Source organism: Neofelis nebulosa, chromosome 10 (assembly GCF_028018385.1).
Source record: "Neofelis nebulosa isolate mNeoNeb1 chromosome 10, mNeoNeb1.pri, whole genome shotgun sequence".
Lineage (NCBI taxonomy): Eukaryota > Metazoa > Chordata > Mammalia > Carnivora > Felidae > Neofelis > Neofelis nebulosa.
Window position 1 is genome coordinate 8,597,468 of NC_080791.1, and position 17,605 is coordinate 8,615,072.

A 17,605-nucleotide genomic window follows, 5' to 3' on the forward strand; every position below is an offset into this window, starting at 1 on the left:
GAATATTTTGTGTGCATTTGAGAAGATTATATATTCTGTTGCTGTTGGGTGGAATGTCTATTAGGTCCATTTGATCCAAAGCATAGTTAAAGCCTAATATTTCCCAGTTGGTTTTCTGCCTGGATGATCTATCCACTGTTGAAATTGGGGTATTGAAGTCCCCTACTATTGTTGTTTTTCCCTTTAGATTTGTTAGTCTTTACCTAATATATTTGGGTGTTCCCATGTTGGGTGAATATATTTTTAAATTTGTTACATCTTCCTGATGAGTTGACTCCTTTATCATTATCATAAGTGCCTTCTTTTTCTCTTATTACAGCTTTTGAATTAAGTCTGATATGAATTAAGTCTGATATCGAACTCTGTTTTGGTTTCCACTTGCATGCGGTATCTTTTTCTAACCTTTTACTTTGAGCTTTTGTGTCCTTGAAGCTGCAGTGAGTCTCTTGTAGGTGGCATATAGTTGGGTCTTGTTTTTTATCCATTCAGCCACTCTATTCCTTTTGAATGGAGAATATAATCTATTTACATTTAGTGTAATTATGATAGGTAAAGACTTACCAGTGCCATCTTATTCATTATTTTCTGGCTGTTTTGTAGCTCCCATATTCTTGTATTCCTTTCTTGCTGTATTCCTCTGTAAATTGATGATTTTATATAGTGGTATCTTTGATTCCCTTAATCCTTTGTGTATCTGCTGAGGTTTTTGCTTTGTGGCTACCATGAAACTTATATAAAACATCTATAGATAATTATGTCTGTTTTATTCTGATAACAACTTAACTTTGATCACATGCCACAAAACTACCTTTTTACTTCCCCCTTTCAGTTTTTGATTAATCACTTTATATTATATATTTATTAACAAATTGTTGTAGCTATAGTTATTTTTATACTTTTGTCCTTTAATCTTTATACTGGAGTTAAGTGGTAAATACCCCACCATATTACAGTATTAGAATATTCTAAATGTGACTGCATTCTTACTTTTACCAGTGTGATGTACATTTCCATGTTACTAATTAACATCCATTCATTTTATTTTATTTTATTTTATTTTATTTTATTTTATTTTATTTTATTTTATTTAGTACTCTCTACACCCCATTGTGGGGCTTGAACTCATGACCCTGATATCAAGAGTCACATGCTCTTCTTACTGAGCCAGCCAGGTGTCCCACTTCTTTTCATTTTAACTTCAAGAATCCTTTTTATCACTTCTTATAAAGCAGGTCTAGTGGTGAATAACTTCCTCACCTTTCATTTGTCTGAGAAAGTCTTTGTGTCTCTTTCATTTCTGAAGGACAGCTTTGTCAGAGTTTTTTTTGTTGGTGTTTTTCCTGTCAGCATGTTTTGTACGTAATTTCAGTGTCTCCTGGCCTCTAAGGTTTCTGCTGAGAAATGCAGTGATAGCTTTATGGGGATTCCCTTGTAAATTACAAGCTGCTTTTTTCTTGCTGCTTTTAAGATTCCTTCTCTGTCTTTGATCTTTGGCAGTTTTATTGTAATGTGTCTCGAAGAACATCTTTTCAAGTTGAGTTTGTTTGGGGACCTATAAACTTCATGAATTTGCATGTCTAAATCTCTCCCAGATTTTGGAAATTCTCAGCCTTTCTTATTTCTTTTTTTTTTTTTTTTAATGTTTATTTATTTTTGAGACAGAGAGAGACAGAGCATGAACAGGGGAGGGCCAGAGAGAGAGGGAGACACAGAATCTGAAACAGGCTCCAGGCTCTGAGCTGTCAGCAGAGAGCCCGACGCGGGGCTTGAACTCACAGACCGTGAGATCATGACCTGAGCCGAAGTCGGACGCTCAACCGACTGAGCCACCCAGGCGCCCCTTTCTTATTTCTTTAAATAAGCTTTTTGGTGTCTTCTCCCTCTCTTCTCTGTCTGGCACTCCAGTAATTCATGGATTGTTTGTTTTGATCGTCAAAACACCAGTAGAGGGGCGCCTGGGTGGCGCAGTCGGTTAAGCGTCCGACTTCAGCCAGGTCACGATCTCGCGGTCCGTGAGTTCGAGCCCCGCGTCAGGCTCTGGGCTGATGGCTCGGAGCCTGGAGCCTGTTTCTGATTCTGTGTCTCCCTCTCTCTCTGCCCCTCCCCCGTTCATGCTCTGTCTCTCTCTGTCCCAAAAATAAATAAAAAAAAAAAAAAAAAAAAAAAAAAAAAAAAACAAAAAAAAACGTTGAAAAAAAAAAAATTAAAAAAAAAAAAAAAAAACACCAGTAGATCACATAGGCTTTCTTACTCTTTTCCATTCTTTTTTCTTTTTCTCTGACTGAATAGTTTCAAAGATCCTATCTTCTGATTGACAGATTCTTTCTTCTGCCTGGTCCATTCTGTTGTTGATGGTCTTGCTTACATTTTCCATTTCATTCATTGCATTATTCAGCTCCAAAAGTTCTATTTGGTTCTCTTTTATGATTTCAAAACTCTTTGTTAAACTTACCATTTTGTTCATGCATTTTTCCTCCTGATTTCGTTGAATTATCTTTCTGTGTTTTTTTTTTTTTCTTTTTTTCTTTTTTTGGAGCTCATTGAGTTTCCTTAAAAGCCCTATTTGGAATTCTTTATCAGGTAAACAGCAGATCTTCATGTCTTTGGTGTCGGTTACTGGAAGATTATTGTGTTCTCTCAGTGGTGTCATGTTTCCTTCATTTTTCATGTGCCTTGAAGTCTCATGATGCTGTTTTCACATTTGTAGTAGCAGTCATCTCCTCCAGTCTCCAATGACTGATTTTGGGAGGGAAATACTTTTTGTCAGCCCTGCTAGGGATTCTGAGGCTTTCTCTGGCCTTCAGTGGATTCACCTGTTGTACTCTTGCTTCCTCTTGTGGCAGGTTCTGAAGCTTATGTGTCTTCTCTGTATTCTGCAGAGCCAGGTTGTGTACTGACAACCTTCCTTTTTCTTTTCCAAGGGCAGTCTCTCCCAGGCCCATAGGTTGGTGCACATTCTTACTAGTCATCTACATAAGCTCAGCATTGCTTCCCTTGGGAGTGTGCATGGGGAGTTGGCCACCGGCTCAGAAGGGGGATGTATGGGTGAGATGTGTGGAGTGCTTGGGGTATCTTTGGGCTGGCTGGCTGAATCTGTGGGTGAGGCATTCCCAGTGCTCATGGGAGGGCCTTCTACTAGAGCACATGACATGGTTAGTAAGACTCACGTCTCTTTGATATATTGTGAGCCCTGGCTGCTGTCTACTAGCCACTCACTGACACCTATTTGTTCAGCTCAAACTCAGTACTCTGGATGAGGCAAGAGGGAAGTAGGCCTGTTTGGCAGCATTTTCTCAAAATGGCTCTCCTCATTCTTGGGCCACACCAAAGTTTTAGCCTCCTGCCTGTATCCCATAGCTCTCACCACGTTGTGGGTGGGTGCCAAGTTATTGCTGTGAAGCTGGGATATGATAGGGACACGTCTTTATTGTCCATCTTGCTGATGTCACTCCCTCACCACAGTTAATTTTAAAACACTTTCATTACTCCAAATGGAAATTCTATACCATTTAGCTATCACTCCCCAACCCCACATTTCCCTCCCCCTATACAATTACGTATTTACTTTTTATATCTGTAGATTTGCCTATTCTGGATACTACATGTAAATGGAATCATATTATAAGTCGTCTTTTGTAACTGACTTCTTCCGTTTAGTATATTAAACAAATTTTAATGTTTATTTATTTTTGAGAGAGAAAGTGCACGTGCAAGCCAGGGAAGGACAGAGAGAGAGGGAGACACAGAATCCAAAGCAGGCTCCAGGCTCCGAGTTGTCAGCACAGAGCCCAACATGTGTCTTGAACCAGCAGACCACGAGATCAAGACCGGAGCCAAAGTCGGACGTTCAACTGAGTGCACCACCCAGGTGCCCCCCATTTAGTATATTTTTAAGGTTAATCTATGTTGTAGCATATATCAGTACTTCATTTTTATGGCCAAATAATATTCCATTTTATGGATATACTACATTTTGTTTACAGTTTTGTCCCTTCATGGATATTTGGATTATTTTAACTTCTTGGTTATAACCAAGGTACAAAGGCAACTAATGAAGGAAGGATACTTACTCTTTTCAACAAAGGGTATAATGTTGGAACAATTGGACATCCATATGGAAAATAAAAAGGAATCTTGACCTAAACTGCACACTTTATACAAAAATCAACTTAAAATTGATTGAGATCTAAATGTAAAAGTTAAACTATGACACTCCTAAAAGAAAGCATCAGAGAAAATCTTTGGGACCTAGAGTAGGCAAAGAGTTCTTACATAGGATGCTAAAAGCACAATCTAAAGAAAAAAATATATGAATTGGAATTCATCAAAATTAAAAACTCTTACTCTGCCAATGACACAGTCAAGAGAATGAAAAGACAAGCTAGAGTATGAGAAAATACTTGCAAATCACATATCCAGTTAAGGTCTAGTATCGCTAATATGTAGGGAACTCTCAAAACTCAACACTAAAGAGCAAACAACCCAATTAAAAAATGGTAACAGATATGAACAGGCACTTCACCAAAGAGAATATAAAGATGACAAATAAGCACATAAAAATATATTCATGGGCATCTGGACTTGAACTTGCACATACATACAACTCTGGGCCGTTTGAAGCTTTTTCTTAGTGGTATAAGAGACAAAATGATGCCATTCTCCCACATGGCTTTGGAAAAAGTGATGGAAATCCACCCCATCACCCCCAAACAAACCCCCAGATATCCAACATCTTCAATTTTTGGAGAAAATGCAACTGAAAACCACAATGCAATACCACAACATACCTGCTGGAAACAAACTACTTCATCCACACAGTGGAATATTTGTCCGCAGTTAATAGGAATGAATTGTGGACATCTGCACATGACAACTTGGATGAATCTTGTAGGCATTCTGCTGAGTGAAAGAAGCCCGTTTCAAAAGGTTGTGTATGGTATGGGTATATTTATGTGACGTTCTTAAATGACTACACTATAGGATGGAGACCAGATCCATGGTTGCCGGGGGTTAGGGATGGGGGAGGGTGTGACTCCAAAGAAACAGCCCAAGGGAATTTTGGGGGTGATGAAACTGTTCTGTATTGATTGTGGTGGTGGTCGCACAAACGTATGTAGGTGTTAAAATACACAGAACTACATCCAGTCAGGTGCTTGCTAATTGGGGGGCAATCTTGAACTATAAGACCAGGAGGAAATAGCCATCATGAAATAATGTTTTATGAGATGAAAAACGAAAAAAAAGGAGTAGCTTTTTTTCTGAAATAGCCTCTTGTTCTTCTCACAGTTTTAGGCTCTTTGAAAAAATGTATTTTTTCCTCCTAAGTACTTTTTTTTTTTTTTTTTTTTTTTTTTTAATTTTTGGGACAGAGAGAGACAGAGCATGAACGGGGGAGGGGCAGAGAGAGAGGGAGACACAGAATCGGAAACAGGCTCCAGGCTCTGAGCCATCAGCCCAGAGCCCGACGCGGGGCTTGAACTCACAGACCGCGAGATCATGACCTGGCTGAAGTCGGACGCTTAACCGACTGCGCCACCCAGGCGCCACCTAAGTACTTTTTTCAGAGACCTGTCTTCACTATTTTCTAAAAGCCTTCCTGATTTTTTTTTTTTTTTAGAAAAAAATTTTTAGAAAAATTTTAGGTTAAATCTCAAAAAAAAAGTACCACTCAAATTGTCTTATTATCTTGGGGGGTTTGTAAGACAGTTTCTTCTAATAAGTGTGATTCATGAGGTCTTAGAAATCTTTGTTGCAGATTTTTTTCTAAAGTGACACTGGTACCAAAATATGACTATTATGTTTTTCTGGTATAATGTTAGCCATCTTACACAGGCTGAATTGATCTCATTCTGAGACATTCTATTGTATTTGAATTCTTCCTATTACAAAGAATAAGAAAAGCATACCTTTTGACATCTTATGGCAGACAAAGTTTGAAAGGGACCATAAAATAAAGGGTGATCCTGAATGTAGTACATCCGTTTCCAGAGTAAATACAGGACTAGAATGTATAATAGGAGCTTAACTTGTACGGACCAAAAGTTAACCTTCTGTATATTATACTTGACGTTTGTCAAATCCCTATTAGAATCCTCTTCATCTCTGAGCTTGGCAACGTAAGCAAGATGTGGAAACAGTTGGCAGGTTTCCTGAGAAGACAATGGAAATTAGAGTAGAGAATGAAAATAAAACCTTCAAGAGAAGGTTAAAAGAATTGAGGTTTCCTAGGGAAGGGAGGTGAAAGCACATGGAGAGCTGGAACATGGATGGTAACTCTTCATTTCATCTGACCAGGGGGTGCAAAAAAGACTGTCCTAAATTTTTCCAGAGGGATTTATTGGGCATGTGATGACCTTTTGTCTCCATTCCAAGATGATTGAGACCATATTGTACGCACTGTCCTCTTTCCTGGGCTTTTCTCATATTGCACTTTTCTGATTCGCTCTCTACCATTGGAGACATTCTTATTTTGACTGTCTTTCTCGGAGGGGGTCTCTCCTTGGCTATCTCTGCTTCCTTCCATCATTTTACCCTTCCCCCTGGAGAAATCTCATGGTTTTTGCTTCTGTCTTACTCATCTCGAATCCATCCTCTCCACACAACCACCAGTGAGATCTGTCCAAGGTAAAACATGCCATATCACGTCCTGCTCAAAATCCTTCAGCTGCTTCCTGTAGCCTACAGCAGAGGCTTGGGACCACCACCTCTGCAGGGGCTGGATCTGGGAAAGGAGAGGAGGAGTGATGGGTGTCCGTACCCCCTCAGCCACTCCCATCACTGTGGCAGCCCAACCTGAGAGATGGTTGTTTGCCTGCGTCTATGAGTTACCCACCCAGCATGTCTGGAAACAAGGTAGAAAATAATGGGCCTATGGAACAAGTTCTGCTCCTGAGAAGAGCATGGGAGACCCTCCAGGCTTGGTCCCCTGCTTGTGCAGCCCCCCCACACCCCATCCTGCCTGGAAGCGAGGGTTCTCTTCCTCGCGTCTTCTGTCACACACGGCCCACAGTTCTCAGGATTCAGTTTTCTTAATAGCAAAACTCTGAAGGCAAGTATAAGCTCTTTAAATTAAGAGAGTTGTTTGAAATACTTTGTAAGCATTGTTTGACGTACATTTTAAAGACCCAAGGAGGCCAGCTTTCCCGATTTTTGTCCTACAGTATCTCTGGAGGGATGTGCCATTTTAGTTTCGAGTTTGGATGGGGTATTGATGAGATGAAAATAGGGATCAAGATTTAGTGTATGTTTATTGGATACTAGTGAACAAGCCCATTAAGAATTATAATTCTTCTCGGGGCGGCTGGGTGGCTCAGTCGGTTAAGCGTCCGACTTTGACCCAGGCTGTGATCTCACAGTTTGTGGGTTCAAGCCCCGCATCGGGCTCTGTGCTGACAGCTCAGAGCCTGGAGCCTGCTACAGATTCTGTGTGTCCCTCTCTCTCTGCTCCTCTCCCGCTCATGCTCTCTCTCCTTCAAAAATAACTTTAAAAAACATGAAAAAAAATAAAAAAGAATTGTAATTCTTCTCTGTGGAGTCATAAAATATTGGAGGCACAAGGCCCTTAGAGATCATCTACCTCAATCATTATACAGATGAGAAAAAAACTGAGGCCCTTGTGAGACTTGCCTGGGACACAGGAGACAGTGTGCTTAAGTCTTCAGGGTCCCATTACAGCAATTTTCCTTTTAACACAGGACTTTTTGAACTTGAGATGTATATATGAAGCCCCCCTCCCTTTTAAGTAAAATATATCCATTTACTTTTTTGTGTGAAATGTTTCAAATTTACACAAAAATAGAATAGGAAGCTATTGTTCAAATAACTGATTGCTGTGTGTGTATACTTGTGTGTGTGTGTGTGTGTATGTATATATATTTATATATATATATACATTTGTATATAAATATATTTATATATATTTAATATTTAGGTAAGGTGACTTAAATTATGGAGTGGTAGGAACTAGTTATCTTCGACATTGGGAAACTCAGCTGAAGCCGTTGACTCTCTCTTAACTAGCAATATGACCTCTAGGCTATTGATTTAATTTCTTGGGTTTATTTCCTGTTGTATTTAAAAAGAAAGTAGAATTACTTTACGATTCTTTGTAACTTCCAAATAAGAGTATTAATACATAATAATGTTAATATGTGGATAATAATAACAACAACAATAATGCAATTGTATCGGGCTTACTACCTACCAGTCATGGTTACAAATACACATGTTAAGTAAACACTCATGTAATTCTTGCAACTACCGAGTGAGGTTGGTATAGTTACTGCTGAGGAAACTGAGGCACGGGGGCTGTTAAAGTAGCTCAAGGTGATGCCATTAGTACAAAGTGTAGGTAGGATTGAAGCCTGACAGTCTGGCTCCAGAACTCACCTGTAACTCCTATGCTCCACTGAATGCTCTCTCTTCTCTTTTTTTTTTTTTAATATGAAATTTATGGTCACATTGGTTTCCATACAACACCCAGTGCTCATCCCAACAGGTGCCGTCCTCAGTGCCCATCACCCACTTTTCCCTCCCTCCCACCTCCCATCAACCCTCAGTTTATTCTCACTTTTTAAGTCTCTTATGGTTTGCCTCCCTCCCTCTCTTTTTTTTCCCCTCTTCCCCTCCCCCTCCCCCATGGTCTTCTGTTAAGTTTCTCAGGATCCACATAACAGGGAAAACATATGGTATCTGTCTTTCTCTGCCTGACTTAATTCATTTAGCATAATACCTTCCAGTTCCATCCATGTTGCTGCAAATGGCCAGATTTCATTCTTTCTCATTGCCAAGTAGTATTCCATTGTATATATAAACCACAACTGGGGCGCCTGGGTGGCGCAGTCGGTTAAGCGTCCGACTTCAGCCAGGTCACGATCTCACGGTCCGTGAGTTCGAGCCCCGCGTCGGGCTCTGGGCTGATGGCTCGGAGCCTGGAGCCTGTTTCCGATTCTGTGTCTCCCTCTCTCTCTGCCCCTCCCCCGTTCATGCTCTGTCTCTCTCTGTCCCAAAAATAAATAAAAAATGTTAAAAAATAAAAAAATAAAAAAAAAATAAACCACAACTTATCCATTCATCAGCTGATGGACATTTAGTCTCTTTCCATAATTTGTGCTCTCTCTTCTCTTAATCCCGTTACTGCTTTGAATTAGATTTAGTAAAAATGAACACTTAAGGAAGTTTCTCATTCCTCTGTTAAATTTTTTAGATAATAAAGTGTGATTAACAAATGTTTAAATTATAAGGGAATAACTCTTATTAAAATGATTAATTCATTCAAGGAAAATTAAGAAGGTTACTAGTTATTGGTAATAGTTCTGTATTAATGTACTGTTTATTGACCAAAACCAAATCTAAATCCAAGTAAGTTACTCCTAGGACTCTATAATCTTTAAAGTTGTGTAAAGGCTTTAAAAATTATTTTAAAAAGGGGCGCCTGGGTGGCTCACTTGGTTGGACGTCAGACTTTGGCTCAGGTCATGATCTCGTGGTTTGTGGGTTCAAGCCCCGTGTTGGGCTCTGTGCTGACAGCTCAGAGCCTGGAGCCTGCTTCAGATTCTGTGTCTCCCTCTCTCTCTGCCCCTCCCCCACATGTGCTCTGTCTCTGCCTCTCAAAAATAAACATTAAAAAAACAAAAAAAAATGAAAAGAAATGGAACAAGAGAAATATTCTTATCTTATTATTTAAAAACGAATGGCTCTTAAAATGACTTGTTTGATTCTCTCTCAATTACGGGGAGAGATAGAGAAGAGTATTTAATTTGATATAGGCATATGTTTGGTTGCTTTCTAAATCTTCTCATATACCACAAGGCATCATAAATTGTGTTGAGCTCTCCAGAATAAAGGTAAATAACTTATATAGCTATCATAAAAATTATTACCATGTAAGTTTAAAAATGCATATTGGTATATGCATGCATGTCTGAGTTTATTAACTTGTAAGCTCTTTGATATCAGGATCATGTATTTTTGTGTTTCTCTTCACGGCATGTAACCCAGAACCTTTTTGAAACAATATGTGAAAGTGATTTTATATTGGGGGGGAGGAGAGAGGGGGATAAGGGGGATTGGGAGGTAGAGGGGTTGGGGAGGGTAGTCCCTAATCCTCATTATTATTCAGAAACAAAGTCTGTATACTAATGTTGATTCTAAAATTTAGAAATAATTAACTTTAATTAAAACTAGATTTGAATTCTGTGTAATGGAGGGGAGAGTGTCTTCAATGTCTGTTGCCTTTATAGGTGCATGTGAAGGAACCTTGGCCTGCTCTACGTGTCACCTCATCTTTGAAGACCACATATTTGAGAAGTTAGATGCTGTCACTGATGAGGAGAATGACATGCTCGATCTGGCATACGGGCTAACGGATAGGTAAGATTTTAGGATGACTTCAACTGTACTGATAATCTGGGAAGATAAAGGTTTTAGTAGTTCATATCTACCTAAGACCAGCCTCATGCATGTAATAGTGATCTCCTGGCATAGATAGATGACAGACATGAACTTTGAATATCAAATATGTGACATTTCTTTTTGTTTTCACTATTCTACAGTTTTCACCCTTGTGAAACTTTCCATTTTGCTAAAATTAAAAAAATTAAAAAAAAAAACAATTGAAGGTATTGGAGATACAAGTTCTAGATTCTGATAAATCTACTTTAGTCTGTTTTTTATTCCAGGGATTAATATTTTTCACAATTTAATGAGTTCGGATTCAATTTAATGCTTTTTACGTGTTCTTGAAGGACAGATTTGAAAATTGGGTGAAATTATTATGGGAAGTTTTACCTACTTCAAAGAACAGAATTTTAAAAGAAACAATGTATAATAACAACTATATTAAAATGAATAGTCCTGTTTCTAAGTGTACCTGATAGTAGTTTATTCAGAGCTTATTCTTGTTAATTAATTAACGGGTGGAATTCCTCTCAAAGGTAGTCAGATTTATAGTAACAGGTGATACCAAGTGATATTTTTAAAAAATATCTATTTAAAAAAATTACCTCGTCTTTTGGTTGGAGTTAGAGGAGGTAGCTAGTTGAGTTACTGTTTCAAAGGACAACATAATGAGGGCTGGCTTAATTAAGGTTGGCTTTGGTGTCTAACCATAACTTGGCGACCCTAATGAAAAACAGTTGTTTAAAAAATTAGAAGTAATAGTAATCATAATAGCTTGATTTGTGTATTATATAACCATAATTGTGTTAATTCCTTAACGTAGATCATCTTACTTAATACTCACAAAATTGCTTAGCTCGTTAGTATTTTTTTAGAGGTGAAGAATCACCTTATTCCATTTGTGGTTCATTTCTCCCGTGGTGGCAGTGAGACGGATACCCGGCGGGAGAAGCCGGGAAAGCAGTATCTCTGTAGACTTCACAGCAGAGCGGGCTGTGGCTGCCATCGTCCTGTCCCCCTTCACACCTTCAGGCGCCATATTCTCTGTGAACACCTTTTTTCTCCCCCACGAAGAATGACACATAGAGTACACTCAATGACTGTTGTGGGGAGAGAGTATGATGCTTCTCACAGGTAGCAGTGATAAAACACTTGGACACATCTGGAACGAAAATAATTTTGTTCAAACCTAGTACCATAGACAGAAACTGTTTCTAGGGTACCATATACAAAGGATTCCAAAACAGAGGAACAAGGAAATTTAGCCTTTTGGTTCATACATGTATTTTAAAGTTAAGTGCTCTGTAAATGTCTTAAATTTTTAAGCTAAAACACCACTGTTTTAATGTTTATTGTAGGGTGTCCTTACCCACGATTATTGACCCACTGGTGACACATGGGCTCATCTGGCCCTTACCGTAGTGGTTACTTGTCTCTCTTTTCGTGTGAGAGCTGGTGCCGTGTCTGTTTCTTCACTGTGTCTCCAGTGTCCGATTCACAATAGGGCCTCACCAGCTCTTTGTGGAATTAGTGGTCGATAGAAGGAGAAATTCAGGAATTATTTGTGAATCTGTATTTGATGATAGTCATTGCTCGCTGCCACCAATTTCCAGGGATAATTTGCCTAGTGGCCTCAGTTTCTGTAATTGTGAGATGGGGATAATATTAGTACCTACCTGGTAGGGTTGTTTGTGAACTTTTCAGAACAGGGTCTGGGGGGAAAGCATTCATTAAATAGCTTTTAGCACTGTAATGATAAAAATACCAATTTATATGCCAGATACTTACTATAATGCCTCGGTACTTTACAGAGGCGATTTCTAACCTTCAAGGTTAGACAGTATCGTCACCATTTCATAGGGGAAAACAAGGTTTAATTAATTATCAGAGATTTTCTCAAGGCCCCGCAGCTAGAGAATAACACAGCCTTGATTTGAATCAGTTATGTTGGGCCCCAAAGCCCTTGATCTTGCACCGTTTCGAGCTGCTTCTCTGAATTGAAAACCAAACCTTAGGAGGAAAGTAAATACAATACCCCAGTGTATTTGCACTGTCAGGTAAAAATGGCAAAGGTGTCTGGAGAAAATACCTTCAGGGTTGGCACAGTGTCAGAATTTTATGCAACTAATAGTGAAATCAAGGCTGCCTCGCTATCTGTCCTTGTCTGCAGGTACCAGACACTTTCTAGGCTGGGGAGACCTAGAACAAGGGGGTAGAGGAAGGAGGGAGTGAGAAAACAGCCACAGGCCCCCACTGCCCGGTCTTCCAGGGCCAACCCTCTCTCGGTTCCCGTAACACACACTTCCTGTTCCTGCACTTCCACGGCACTTATTGTATTCTGCCCCTTTTCACTGACCGCTCTTTCCATCTCTGTTTCTCTTACTAAATTAAAAGTGCCTCCGGAGACTGACATTAGCTTCTCTTTATATGAACGGCGGGAAATCACCAGCAGTCTCTCTAGGTAGGACTCTCCACAGCCCTGAGGAATTGGTCTAAGATGGCTTGCCATGTTTTCTCTCTTGCAGACAGAGAGCTAAATGCATAATTGAGTACCGCGAAGGCTGTCTGCAGTCAACAAATAGGAATTATTGGTAGAAGGGGATATTTTTTTTCTATCAGAAATCAAGATTTCCTGTGGTTATATTTACTCCCTTACTCAAAAACTTCCCAGTGGTCCCTCATTGCTCACTGGTTAAAACCTAAGCTCTTCTGTTGGTGTTCAGAGCTGTCTGTGGCCTAGTGGCCGTTCCAACCCATCTCCCTCCTTGCATAGCAGCCGAGCCAAGCTAAGAACCCGTATCACCTCAGATGTGCCTTGAATCCTGGTTACCTTTGCCTCAAATGCCTTTCTCCTTTATCTTTTATTAAACGTTACCTCCTCCCCATCCTTAAAGCCTGTTCTAAACACCGTCTCCCCTGGCCAGAAGTAAGTGCTTCCTTCTCAGAATTTTTGGCTTTCTCTCTCTGTGGTATTGGTCACAATCTCCCATGTTCATTATCTGCAAATGCGTCTCCTCTCTTCTATTTGATTGAGAGTACATTCCTCAATACTGGTATTGGTAAATCATTTCCACACCAGCCCTGTGAGGAGCTCATTTATTATTCATCTTTAGGGTTAGGCTAGGAAATTAATGTCTGGCAGGGTTAAGAAAGTTGCCTGTGAACATGCCACGTTCAGTGCTGGATCCTGGACCACTGGTTGGTTGGCTCTAACCCCACTGCTGCCTCTGTACTGCGGCCCTGGTACCTAGGACGTAAAAGTGTCCAACACAGATTGAAGTGAGTTGCTATTCTGTGCTTACTCACTGACATTTAGTGCTGTGCCTTCAGATGCTCACTAAGTGCTCGATGGCTGCGTTAACCAAACAAAGACCTGCATGCCACATTCCACCAAATTGTAGACAATCTGACTGCAAGACTAATATTTTTATGTGCCTCTAAGAAAGCAAAAAGCACTGCCGATTAAAATACGGTACACAGTTATCACTCAGCATTTTGTGCATCTCAAAAGAGCTAGACATAGATTTGTCTAAGCATAGATTTGTACATCACTGTTAAAAAAGTAAGATGTAAATAAAATAAAATTGGTAGTAATCCTGAAAAAAAATGGAATTATCGGGGGCGCCTGGGTGGCTCAGTCGGTTAAGTGGCCGACTTCGGCTCAGGTCATGATCTCACGGTCCGTGAGTTCCAGCCCCACGTCGGGCTCTGTGCTGACAGCTCGGAGCCTGGAGCCTGTTTCAGATTCTGTGTCTCCCTCTCTCTGACCCTCCCCCATTCATGCTCTGTCTCTCTCTGTCTCAAAAATAAATAAACGTTAAAAAAAAAATGTAAAAAAAATGGAATTACCGTTCTTCTTCTGATGACACATATTTGCTTTACTAATATCAAATTTATGTCCTGCTGTGTATGTTTCTATATTCTTAACTTTTATAATCCATTTGAACTCATTTTGAGTGGTAATTAAATTCACACATGTAGTATTACCATCTTTCCCACAACTCAGTTGAAGAGACACCTATAAAACATCGTCGCTGAGTTCATAGCTGTGATGTGACACAGCTCCTGGCACGGCTCTGATGGTAAGATGCATCTCAATTTCAGGGATGTCAAAAATGTGGCAAAAAATATGCATCTCATAATTGATGACTTAAGTCTACGCATTATCTCAAATTTCTTGTTTTAAAAAGTATAGCTTTGGGGTGCCTGTGTGGCTCAGTCGTTTAAGTGTCTGACTTCTGCTCAGGTCATGATCTCAACGGTTCGTGGGTTCGAGCCCCGTAGCAGTCTCTGTGCTGACAGCTCAGAGCCTTGAGCCTCCTTGGGATTCTGTGTCCCCCGGCTCTCTCTGCCCCTCCCCTGCTCATGCTCTGTCTCTCTCTCTTTCTCTCTCTCTCAAGCATAACTAAACATTAAAAAAAAGTGTACATTTCTTTTATAGTCTATATGGTTTTAACTGTCGGGGATTGATCAGTCGTTCTCTTGGTGTTGCTGAAACTTCTATTCTTTCCTCCAATGTTGTGCCTTCTGATCATTTCACTGCTTGCCAGCCCTCTCAGCATAAACCAGTGGTTGTAGTAGATGACAGAAACTGAAGATTAAAGTGCTTTGGCAACACCTCGCTTTTCATTTCTCCTGTCTATGTTCTACCCTCTATACCCTCTAGCTTTGAAAGGGTTGGGTATGTCTTTTTGATGCAATGGGAATTTAAGAGGTAAGTGAATCTCTAACTGCTTTGGGTAAGAAAATATCCAACCAGCTGCACTGCCTTGTGAATAATCTATACTTGACCCTAAACCACATCTCTCCCTCTCTTACACAGATCTCGGTTGGGCTGCCAAATCTGTTTGACAAAGTCTATGGACAATATGACCGTTCGAGTACCTGACGTGGTGGCCGATGCCAGGCAATCCATTGATGTGGGCAAGAACTCCTAAGCTAGAATAAATTGGAATATTTTCACAAAATTCTACCTATTTTTATAGTTATTATTTCTTAATGTAATGAAATGAGAACATGGGTGAAGGGGTTTATTATGATGATTAGCTTTACTACTTTAATTGACCTTACATAACTACTGCATTTTGTAGTTCTAAAGGTATGCAATCCTTATTTTGGTTAAATTATAAAAAGCAAATCAAATATTAGAAAAATAGTTAATATTATAAAACCTTACATATTTTACCTTAGGTTTGTTTAGCAACTTTAGCAACATGTTTTCACATAAATTTTATCCTTAATTACCTGTAAGTTAGGTTAAAAAAAGATATTTTCCCTGTTAGATGTGGGTAAAGACAGAGCCCCTAGATGGCTTATCTAGGGCCATGGACCAAATTAGAAGGTATGTACTAGAACCCACATCTTCTTACCCAACATATATGTTCAGATTGAAACTAGAGAAGTTATGAATATCTTGTTTATATCAGTAATTAAGTGGACAAAACTAAGCACTCCGTAAACTGCTTCATTTCAAAGATAACTAGTTATTGCCTTCTAAATGATACTTCAGAATTTTGATTCATTGAAAAGTATCTGGACTTCCTCACAGCACGGTGCTGGTTTCTGAGAGCCTGCGCTGTAAGAGTGAGCTCCTGTGCCAGGTAGATGCTGTATCCTTTCAGTGACCCAGTTATGGAAGTCACACAGCATCATTTCTGCCTGTTCTCTTCATTAGAAATGAGGCACTAAGTCAGGCCCATCGCTTGAAGAGAGGGGTGTCAGAGAATTTGCAGACATGCCTTAAAGCCACTACAATAACCATTATTTTCAGGTTAGCTTACTGGCAGGCACATTATTGCCTATGAAAATTGTCTCTTTAACCAACAGTGTTCTAAACTTTTTTGAGAAGGGCTGGATTCGTTCTTATATTGCATTTTGAAAGATTCTTGTGTCTTCTTTTTTATGATGGTTCATTGGTTTTATTTTATAACTCCCACAGTTTTCTTCTTGACATTCGGTTAAAATCAGAGGGAATAATGGTGGGTTCTTTTTCAGTGTTGTATAATTTTAGTTTACATTTTTCTGCATTTTTCCATCAAGAAAGGCAGCTTCCTTTGGTATAATAGTCTATGTAATTGTTGGTTACATGCTAATACTTAATATTGTATTTGCTTTTCACAAATAAAACCAACCTATAATTATGTAAGTAACTCAAAACTGCTGAATTAGTTTTTCAAGTGACCGATTCTAAGAATTTTGAGAACCTTTTGCCTAACTTTCATTGTGAAAATATTGTCTAATTTTTGTCTTAAAGGACAGTTTTCTTATTTTCCTTATAATATTTAAGGATCACATGGTGATCCGTGTGGTTTCTATCATAGTCATTTAGCATTAGAGCAATTACGTTTTGCTTGAAAAAAATGTTTTCTAAGGGGAACTTAGATTCATTATTTATTTTCCCATCTTCTTCTTCTTCTTTTTTTTTTTTTTTTTTTTTTACAACTCTGGTAATTGCTTTTCCTGCCCTTAAACTCCCTGAAATTTTGTGTTAAACCATATTATGGATCAGAATTTATTAGATGGATTTCTTATTTATAGGATAACTTATCACCCTATAAATTAAAAAATAGAAATAATGTGTTGTATGTATATTTCTAAAAATAGTATATGAAACTTTATTCTAAGTGTAAACTATCCAAAGGTATTCAAACATTACACACATACTTTGTTTCCCGTTAGAGAAATATTTAAGAATAGAAAGATGGTCTTGGTTAAGCAACAACAGGATTCCTTTTATGTGTCAACACATCACATGATATCAAGTTGTTTTTATCAGATTTTCTTTTGTTTATAAGTTTCTAGAAACTTAACAATTAGAAAACCAGCTGGCAAGGGGAAGACATGACCACTTGCAGACAAAGTTCCTATTTCAGAACAGAAACAAGGAGTTATAAGATAATTGAAATCTACTGGAGGCCATCGAGGAGAGAAGTGGACGGAAAACATGTCTGTAGTGAGAGGTGTTACTTCTGCAGAAACTGGCAGTAATACATTCTCTAACCAATGCCTTTATTCCTCTTTCCTTATGACTCCCATTTGCTTGTTGTCTTACTACCTGGATATATTAGTTGCCTTAATTTTTAGACTTGATTTGATGTTATAAAATTAATCATAGCCTCTGTGACTTTCTGGTCCACTTCGTCTGCTAGCCGTTAACAAAATCGTGACTGCTCAGCTTGATTTACCCAGTAGTCTCCATCCCTCCCTC

General features: G+C 39.1%; 1 protein-coding gene across 2 annotated transcripts in view; it reads left to right on the forward strand.

Annotated features, from left to right (window-relative positions):
- FDX1 (ferredoxin 1) overlaps window positions 1–16,554 on the forward strand; it is a 38,013-nt gene extending 21,459 nt beyond the window's left edge. The window contains exons 3-4 of one of the 2 annotated variants that reach the window (XM_058686703.1): window positions 10,242–10,371; window positions 15,221–16,554. In XM_058686703.1, the coding sequence (XP_058542686.1) occupies window positions 10,242–10,371; window positions 15,221–15,335 (245 nt within the window). In that variant the 3' untranslated portion in view covers window positions 15,336–16,554. Of the gene's footprint in view, window positions 1–3,698; window positions 3,869–10,241; window positions 10,372–15,220 lie in introns of those variants that run through there. The other variant, XM_058686704.1, reaches the window with a different exon arrangement.
- Window positions 16,555–17,605: the final 1,051 nt, after the last annotated feature.